Here is a 10,525-nt window from a genome sequence, read left to right on the forward strand (position 1 = left end):
CGCAACCCGAGGACGCGTTCGGTGGCTTTGTCATATCCTTTGCGTTAATTTTACTCTCATCTTTTTCTTGATAAGTCCATGTATCGCTACCGTATAGTACAGGCAATTCTCTCGTCATTTAATAAAATATTGCATAGTGTTTTCTCACTGTTTCATTCGAACGCTAACCCACGTACCCTTACTTATTCGAGATCCACACCGTCTTCGTCGAAAAGAGCCATTCTTAAACACTTGTCCATAAATAATATAAATAACCATGAAGACTCGCTTTGCTACCCGTATATATTGTTTTTATAGCTTGTTGGAGCCATCCATTATCCCCACTCTTTCAGGACTTCCCAAAGTTTACTTCTATCTACTTTGTCAAAAGCTTTTTATAGGCCAACGAATTCACAGAAAACTTTTTTTCCTACTCTTAAACTTTTTTCTGTTATTTGCCTTATGCTAAATGTTTGATCCGTACATGACCTTCCTGACATAAACCCACTTTGGACTTCCGAAAGCTTTGCTTCTGTTATTTTCATTACCCTACGAATAAGTATTTTTGAGTATATTTTACTTGCGGTACTTAATAAGCTAATCCCTCTGTAATTATTGCAGTCGTTTTATCCCCCTTTCTTTTGTATTTTGGTACGATAATCGCTTTTTTCCAATCGTCTGGGACGTCTCCCATCTCGAAACATAAATTTATCAATTCGCGCAGTCTATGTGGTATACACTCGCCACCATGTTTAAGCATTTCAGCGTCAAGACCGTCTACTCCGGCAGCCTTACCGTTTTTCAAGTTCTTAATTATATCCCTAACCTCAGTAACACAGTCTTTCTCAATTGAGTTTTCTATCGCACCGTGTTCAACATCGTAGTTGTGAAGTCCTATAGCTTCATCTCCAAATTGTCTTCTAAAATAGTCTCTGAAAGCCTCTAGTATTCCGTCTGCATCATATACCATTTCCCCCCTACTATTTCTTATGTTGATAAATTTTTTCCTTTTTTTTCCTTTCATTTTTTTATAAAGTATTTTCTTGCTTCCTTTAAAGTCGTTTTGTATTTTTACCTCTTCTTCTGCTCTAATTGTACCTTTACTTTCCTTATCTAATCGTTTGACTCTCCTGTTTTCGTGTCTATAATCATTTCTACATCTATTTCTTTCCTGAGTGCTAAGACCTGCGATGCTCAAAGTTCTCCTCTACGCTTCTCTCTTTGCTTGTTGGGCAGCCTGAATTTTATCATTCCACCACGCATCACCAGACATTCTTCTTACAACTGCGGTACCACACACTGTGCCCTCTGTATCTTTGTTTTCTATACGGTCCCCCCATGTTGCCCTATCTATGCTTGCGATTATCTTATTTTGGAAATCTATTCGCACATCCGGTTTCTGTAGGTTCTCAATTTTGATTAGTGTTTTTTTTTTGTTTTCTTGGTTCTCTTTTTTCTCCATCCCTGACCTAAGTTAATTTTTGAGATCAGAAGGTAATCAATATTGCATTCAGGACCCCTCATTACCCTTGTATCTTTGACTAACTCTCTTAGTCTTTCATCCGCAACAACAAAGTTAATTATACTGCGGCTATTTCCTTTAGACCAGGTGTACGTGTGGATCATTTTATGCCAAAACCAAGTATTTGTAATAAACAGACCCCTTTCGAAGCATAGACTAACTAATTTATTTCCGTTATAGTTTATTCTTGGATCCCCAAAATTACCTAGTACTCTTTCTGTATCCTGATTTTGGATGCCCACCCATCCGTTCATATCTCCTAGTAGAATTATTCTATAAATTATAGATAATAATTCATTTTCATTAATTTCTTGAAGCCTGGAATTTGCCGCTAAATGCAGAATATCTGTGTATGCATAATGTACTAAAAGCTCACGCTAAGGCTTATCATATGTATTATGAGAAATTTCGTTCAACTCAAAATGGCATAATTGGAATTGCACTGCCATGTAATCACTATTTTCATAAAAATGAGGAAGACAGTATCACACCTGATATAGCCTTTCAATACGACTGTGGTTGGATGGCCAACCCAATTTTTTCAAAAGACGGCGATTATCCAAAAATTATGAGAGAAAGAATTGATGAGAACAGCAGAATTCAAGGTTGGCCTCGATCAAGGTTACCTAAATTTACACAAACAGAAGTTGAATATATTAGGTGAGGTTTTTATTGTATATATTACAAATTTAATGTAAATTTTAGATAATTTGCTGACATATTTTTTGTCGTGACATATTATAAAATACATATGCATTAAAATATATCATCAGCCGAGACATTTATGAATGACAAAAGTAAATATGGATCAAGGTATGGAATTATAAAAATTCACAAGATTATATAGCATACAAGCGGATAAATATTTGTGCCGAGTGATTCATTAAAACCTGGTTAAAAGTAGATATTTGTTATGCTACAATTTAAAAAGGCAAAAAAAAATCATATTTGATGATTTTTCATAGAGGTACGTCAGATTATTTTGGGCTAAATCACTACACATCATATATAGCCGTACCTGTTCAGAAGGAAGTAAATAAAGGATGGGCAAATGATCGAGGCTTCTACCAAATAGTAGATCCTAAATGGCCTGTATCTGCAAGTTCTTGGTTGAGGGTAAGTTACAAAATTCAGAAATAATAAATTAATTATAGAAATGCTAGATAACATAGTTTAATTTGCTTTATACATGTATAGTGTATACATTAGTTGGAGTGAAAATTATCTAAGTAGTCGATTAGTTTGAGCTGAGTAAAAAATTTTTGTGGGTTGGCATCCGAATGCAAAATAACCGTTTAGGTCAACAAAAATTAAAATACATATGTATTAAAGGTGGTGCCTGAAGGATTTGGAGGAATTCTTCGCAAAATAACAAAGGAATATGGAAATACACCGATTTATGTTCTCGAAAACGGTTACTCCGACACAGGAAGCCTAAACGATCTTGACCGAATTAACTATTATTATTCCTACCTGAAAGAAATGTTATTAGCTATAAAAGATGGATGTAATGTCAAAAGCTATGCAGCTTGGAGTATTATGGATAATTATGAATGGACCGAAGGTTACAAGTAAGTTTTAAAGAATTTTTTTTAATTATGTACGTGACCATTTACATGAATACAGCAAATTATAATCCCAAGCAACAAAACGCGGTATAGTTACCCAGGTGAAAATTGATATATGATTTATATATACTGGATAAAACACTTATATTTTTCATTTGTTCTACATAGAAAAGTTCATAAAACAAATGAAAAATGTCATTGCCTTACCCACTATATATGAAATACATATACATAAATTTTTCGCCTGGGTATGCTAACTTTACGTACATGATACATTTAGATAAAAAGTTCACATGAAACATTTTTGACGTAATAGGACATTTCTCTGAGTATATATATATATATATATAAATTTTAATTGAAATTTTTTATATATAAATCTTATACAAATTTTTCTGCAGTAAATATTTTAAAAATATTTTCAGTGCCCATTTTGGACTCCTCCAGGTCGATTTTAACGATGCGAGGAGAAAAAGAACCTACAAGAACTCCGCTCACTGGTTCAAGAATCTGCTTCAGAGTCGCACACTACTTCCTGTGCAAAATTGTACAAATAATAACTAATATTTTAGAACATACAATGGGTATATATTTTCTAATACTATTTTGATGGGAATAAAATCTTTTTTCTCTGTTCCGCAGTGTTTAATTAAGTGTTATGAGTTTAAATTCAATTCAAGAGTTAAATAATATGACATTATTGCTCTGCACACTCAAGAGACGAAAAGCAACAAGGGGATGCATTAAATGCACAATCTACGATATTGACATTATGTACTTTTGATCACCAATGTCAAATGATACACTTTTTAAAGTAAAAAGAAGTCGATGTTGAAACTTTGAACAGCATGATTATTGGATGATAAAGCATGATAATATAGGATAAAATAGGATACGATAGGATATGACAGGATAGGATAAGATAGGGCGGGTTAGGATAAAACAGGATAGGGTGGGCTAGGATTGCGTAGGATACGAGAGGACAGGATAGGATGAGTATGGACAGGACAGGCTAAGATAATCTAAAATAGGATCGGAAAGATTATATAAGATCAGATGGGATCGAATAGGATAGATCGATCTTTTACATGATGTCAAACTTCAGACTATTGAAAAAAACAAAATGCGATTAGAAGTTTTCACAGCAGCATTTTTAGTTATAAGATAGAATCGGATTATTTGTGAAAAGGATTACTATTCAATTCAATTTTGTTATAAAATAGTTATATAACGTGTTAAATCTATTTATAATTATAAATTTTTATGGAACGATGATACGTCTTTCCTGAAAAAAGATATATCACGAATTCCAACCGGGAATCCACTCCTTCTGATTGAATTATAATTAGATCTATCCTAGTTGTCGCTATGATCATGGAGACTAGAATCTGCAAGATTCTTTCAGGCTTCCCCAAATCCGTTGATCTCGCAGCCTAGTATCTTGGATAAATTCCCAAGCCATCTGGGTATGGTGATAAAATAAAATTTAAAATTATTTCTTGAAAAAAAGATAATACTCCTTCTTCACTCCATTGGGAATCGAACCACAAAACTTTTGATTTCCAGTCAGGTGCTTTTCCAATTAAGCTATTAGAGGGATCAGAATAAGAATTCTTAATTCAAGAAAATAACGCTCACTTTCAGCTAGGTGTCAATGGTTCAATTAATTATTTCAAAATGATTCTGTTATATCATCAGCGAATGGTACTTTACCGACAGTGGATAACCCGCCAAACCATGAAGGCAGAAAATCCACAAAATCGATCAAGTTAAGAATTTTTTATAACAAAGAATGCTTAACGTCTTAATCAGACTAGATGGAAATTAATATTTTCAAAAAAAATTAAAATTATTTCTCGAAAAACAGATCCTACTCATTCTTTACTGCATTGAGAATCGAACCACAAAGCTTCTAATTTTCGGTCAGGTGCTTTTCCAATTAAGCTATTAGAGGAATCAGAATAAGAACTGTTATTTCAAGAAAATAACGCTAATTTTTAGCTAAGTGTTAATGGTACAAGTGATTATTTAAAAATAAATCTGTTATATCACCATTTAATGGTCTAGGTCTAGGTTGATCAGCAGAGCATACTCCTGTATGCCACTGCAATATTTAGTGTATAGTGTAGAATCTGTTTGAAATATTTTCTCCATATTTATGGGTGTCCATTTCTTTGAACTCGACCTCATATTCACACTTACAAATCAGATCGGAATTATACTAAAAGCTGTATCCTTAACTCGACTCTATCTGGACTAAAGTGTTTGGCAAAATGATAATCTCGGGTTCCCTTCAAATAGAGGAAAGCCAAAATGCATAGAATTAAATGGTATAATTGTTAATGTCATAACTAAATTCTTTTTTGCTCAAGATTGCTCAGCTCAATAGATTAAGGATTGTTTAATGGAATTTATGGGGCACCTTAAACAAACAGGATGAGCTATCAAATATCTACGACAATTTTGATATTCTCCTTTGGCCTAAAAGCTTTTTAAAGCCGGACTGAAAACTACATTTGAGAATTAAAGATTTTATCATTACCAGAACAGGTAGACTCTTCCAAAGCTGCTATGCCTTAACAACAGCTATTAGTATGAGACACACATTGTTTAGAATTACCTCCATCTCAAGTATTAAGGACAAATTTGAACCTCTAACAATATTAACAGAAACTTCCTTAGGTGAACTTCTTATAGTATTTTATATTAGAGTCATGAGAATTTTTAGTATTCATTGTCATTTTACAGGTATATATGGTGATTTACCGTAAATTTCCCCCAATTCAATTTTAAACATTTTTAGAAATTTCTAGAAATTTTTGGTCATTTATGAAATCTTTAGTAATTTATATCAACATTACCAGAAATTTATGATAACTTAAGATAAAATGCTTAAGATTATGTCTCGAAATGTTTATAAATTTGCGGAAATGAATGGAAATTTTCAGTAATTTACCGTAATTTTACAGGTAAATATGGTAAATTACCATCAAATTGCCCAAAATTAAATTTTTAACATTTTCATACATTTCTGGAATTTTTTTAAATTTTTGGTAGTTTATAGTAATATGACCGGAAATTTATGATAACTTAAGATAAAATGATAATGTGACCTGTTATATATAGTAACTGTCCATGAATTACCGCAACATAATATTATCTGCAACTAAAATTTCCTTACAGTTTTTACGGTGTGTGGGCTGAGTATCGGAAAATGCAAACTCATAGATTATAACTTTCATGAAGTAAAGACAATATGGAGGAATGTGAACATGCATATATTAATTTTATTGTAATTTTAGCTAGAGGAAATGTGCATGCAAGATGCACTGAACATCTTGAATATTTACGAGTTAGTAGGGACTGCCAGCACCTCAGAAGGCGGTTCTATTGAAAATCTCTTGCATTGTAAGAAACTTTCTAGATGTTCTCACTCACTATTTGCCTTGCCTTAGGTGGCTTCGCAAATTTGTTTCTCGCTTTACACTCGTTGATCTGAAATTTCACTGTTTAGGGTTGTTGAATGAATGAAAACGGATCTTAGTAGGGAAAAAGTTTTAGCATAAGAAACCCTAATTTATTGAATTCAAAAATAAATTATACATGAAGATCTATTTACAAAGCCTGAATCGACAAAAGAACGAATCGGCCGCTTTGATATCGCAGACACATTTCGACGCGCCGGTTGGTATTTTTGGTAGATTTCTTATTGCTCGATGAGCGTAAGAACGATTGGGCGACGAGGCCGTGGTTTTGCGACTAGGCACCTAGGCGAAGGAGCTCCGCCGCACCGTGAATTTGTTGTAGAAAATGATTTTCTTGAACGACCCAAACCCGATGGAAAACAAAGACGATTAACTGGAGCCTGAGCATTTCCTTTTGTCTACGCATACTCACGAACGGCTTGAACCTTCAGGCGGATTCACATTATGACTTAAAACCCGATTTACTCCTAATTTTATTCCTACAACATTATCGTGAAAGATTTCAAACGTCGTAATAAATTAACTTATAACATCCTTATCTGTTCAGTCACTATGATTTTCCGTGTCTATGATGAAAAACCGAGTCCATCAGAGAAAGAGTTTTAAAAAAATTTAATTTTAACATCTTGGTAATGGATAAATATGCATATCTTGGAACACTGGAAACGAAGACACAAAATGTGCGTGTGAAAACATTCCAGTAAAATGGAATAAGCTTGAAGTGTCCTCATCGAAAAACCAGTCTTCCTACATTCTTCGCAGTTCTAAATAGCAAAGATTCTCTGATACGACTTATACATTAACATGAAGTCGTTAATGCTGCGTTGACTCTAGTCTGTGCCACAGATAGACTCGTAGAGGAGCTTGATATTACATTTGATTCCAGCCACATTATATATGGCCTAGCATTACTGATACCTTTGCTGATCAATATTCTATTACCGCGAGCGCGTAATTAATGTATCTGTAGGTGATACGAGCTGCCGAGTGTGCAAGGAAGAGCCAGAAAACTTTGCTCATGTTGGCAGTGGCTTCTCAAATTATGCATGCTACGGGTACATTGCGAGACACAATGCGGCCCGAAAAGTGTTGCCTTACCATCTTCGGTTCCTCTATCGTATTGATTTATAAGGTGTTCCACGAGAATTCTGGTTCCTTTTAAGGGGGCGTAGAAGGAGTAAAAGCAAGCAAAAAGTCCCTCAACATTTTTGAATCTGTGGCATGTTTCGTGAACATCAAAGGATTTTTGTCAGTGTAAGTACGTGTGAGCTTATGTGGCGTACTAACTACCTACTTGCCTCAAGCGCATTGGCTGGGGACTGCTTGTTTGCCGTGACGCGCGCAGCCACAGATGTTTACACGTACATACAATTTGTACCCACTCTTGTTCCCAAAATATTCCCCAGATCTAAAACGTTTGAAGGACTTTTTAGCTTGTTTTTACTTTCCCTACGGTCCCCTTAAAGGAACCAGAGTTTACATGGCACACCCTCCAATGTCTGTTCTGCCATATGCCTAGAGGGGACTCGACTCCGTTGTAGAAAATGATCAGTATAAGATATAGTGGACTCTCTTACTCCCCGCCAACCAACATATCAGTGCTGCAAAGCCTGATATGGCCCTCCAAGATCTGAAGACGAATGTAATTTACGGGATGGAATTCTCGGCTTCAGCCGATTGTAATATCACGGCAAAGGAGGAAGAAAAACGGACAAAATGTCAAGCTCTTCTTTTCGAGTTGAGTAGGTTGTATCAAGGCTACAATTAAGTCTATCTCATAGTTCTCATAATCGGCTGCCTTGGAGGTATGGAAGCTTCATTTTTTAGCCAAAAGGACAAAATCCCGATTTGCTAGCGTCAGGTTCAGTCCATTGGGAGCCAGACGCAAAAGGTTGTTTTTCTGGGATCACTTCATCCAGCCTGTCAACAAATTTCCTTACAACAATCTACAAAGATTGGTAGATCTAGAAAATTGTCCGAAATAAAACCTTCATCTCTAAGTTTTCCGTCTGCCGCGTAAGATCATACGCGGCTAGAGCCCAGACTCCAAGGAATAGTATTGTACGAAGTCTGTTGCGTGAAGGGCATAGCAGGATAAGCATTTATGTGCTGCCCCTGTTTGTATCTGTTTGCGATTTTTGCAATAAGTTGACATTAATGTAAGAATAAATTTCGCAAAATATTGTATGTGAAAAATAATTTTTATGTGAGTTATGGTAATAAGAAGATAAATATGTTTCTCGATAACGGCTGGACCGATTTAGATGAACAGGCACTATGTTATGGGTCTCAATAGTAGAATGTTAGAAAAAAATTATGAACTGATTTTCGCTAGTAGAATCGTTGATCAATTTTTTTAATCAGTGGCCACCAGCTCAAAAACTAGCTGACTCTCAATTTCTATTTTAAAATTAAAAATGTAAAATGAGAAATTTAGTAAGACCACCACGCGAAGTATGCAGTACGATTTGAGGCCCCTTGTTACGGTGTGCTTGTTTATCGTGAGTCGCCTTGTCTCTCAAAAACCAGGATGCTTAATTATTTTGAGTCTCCTCACCTCTCACGAACCGTGGTGCTTGATTCCCAAGATTCTTCTCGACTCTCACAAACCGGGGTACTTGATCGTCGTGAGTCCTCTCCCCTCCCACGAACCGGGTTCTTCTTAGACCTCCTTAATCTTTATCACTGTCATCCTCAATTACAGGCGAAATGCTTTCCTGTTGAAATATTTTATTTAGAATTTCAGCTGGCTGCACAATCTTAGATAGGTACCTTTTATCGGCCAGATGGTATACAATCCAGAAATACCGATACTATTTGGCTCATATTTTACGATACATCGGCACACTTTTCCTGAAATATGACGAGATGGAACTTGCAATTTCAATACATTAGATTGCTCTTTAACATATTGTAATTTTATGTGACCATCTTTATCAATAATTGGAGCTAAGTACGACACTGCCTGTGATAATTGATATGTTCCAGTGAACCGAATTTTTAAGTTTCTCTGTCATTTCTGAAAAGTCGAAAATGTCTTCTAATGACATACTTTGAAAATCAAATATTTTTTGCAAACAAACTTTTTGTTCTGCCTCAATAGCCGAAGTGTTCTCAACATGTCTTCTGACTTTCATTCTTTCTGTGATCTCACATAAAAATTCGGAATCAGATTGTAACCTTTTCGCGAATTGATTATTCAAGAATGATGCCTTCGGATGTAGGTACCAATATTCGGAAGCAATTTGTTGTCGAATTTGTGATCTGAAAGTCGGTATTTTTGCTTCGATATTCCTTGGATAGCTTTAACTGTCTAAAGAATTTTTGTTACATAAAGGGACTCCTTGGATTCTTTTGCTGTGAATTGCTTAGGTTTTCATTTCAAAGCAGGCATTAATGCGCTGATTTCTTTTAGCTCTAACTCAGCTATCACATCTCGAAAGCCGCGATCGAGAAGAAACGAGTGGAGTAGAACACTACAGTGATGCCAGAAAAAACAGCCTTTTGCATCTGGCATGCGATCGTCTGAGTCTGATTCTGGTAAGCCGGTATTCTGTTCACATGGTTAAGAAATGAGTCTTTCATTCCTTTAAGGCAGCCGATTATGAAAACCACAAGATGGAGTTTGTAGTCTTGGTGGAGGCTGCTCAGCTCGAAAAGAAGAACCTGCTCTTACAGCCGTTTTTCTTCTTCCTTTGACGAGATATTACCATCAGCAGGTGCCGAGGATTCAATCACTAAATTATCTTGCTCTTTAGATCTTGGAGGATAATATAAGGCTTTGTAGCACTATTACGTTGAGTGGTGGAAAACGAGGAATTCCAGTAGATCTTACACTGATCATTCTTTACAACGGACTTCAATTCAGCCTGCGCGTATGGCAAGACTACCTTAAGTACCTTAAGCTTACTGGCGTTCATGGCCTAGGCACCCACTGAGAACATATCTTATTGTTTCTGACTCTAGCTTGT

General features: G+C 35.6%; 1 protein-coding gene across 5 annotated transcripts in view; it reads left to right on the top strand.

The window, feature by feature from the left end:
* The window catches only part of LOC117173414 (myrosinase 1-like), a 13,828-nt gene extending 10,124 nt beyond the window's left edge, over window positions 1-3,704 (top strand). For all 5 annotated transcript variants that reach the window (XM_033361967.1, XM_033361966.1, XM_033361969.1 and 2 more), the window contains 4 exons: window positions 1,819-2,161; window positions 2,467-2,617; window positions 2,834-3,072; window positions 3,495-3,704. In XM_033361967.1, the coding sequence (XP_033217858.1) occupies window positions 1,819-2,161; window positions 2,467-2,617; window positions 2,834-3,072; window positions 3,495-3,633 (872 nt within the window). In that variant the 3' untranslated portion in view covers window positions 3,634-3,704. The remainder of the gene's footprint in view (window positions 1-1,818; window positions 2,162-2,466; window positions 2,618-2,833; window positions 3,073-3,494) is intronic.
* The last annotated feature ends 6,821 nt before the right edge of the window (window positions 3,705-10,525 follow it).

The sequence above is a fragment of the Belonocnema kinseyi genome, chromosome 5 (genome assembly GCF_010883055.1).
Source record: "Belonocnema kinseyi isolate 2016_QV_RU_SX_M_011 chromosome 5, B_treatae_v1, whole genome shotgun sequence".
Taxonomy (NCBI): domain Eukaryota; kingdom Metazoa; phylum Arthropoda; class Insecta; order Hymenoptera; family Cynipidae; genus Belonocnema; species Belonocnema kinseyi.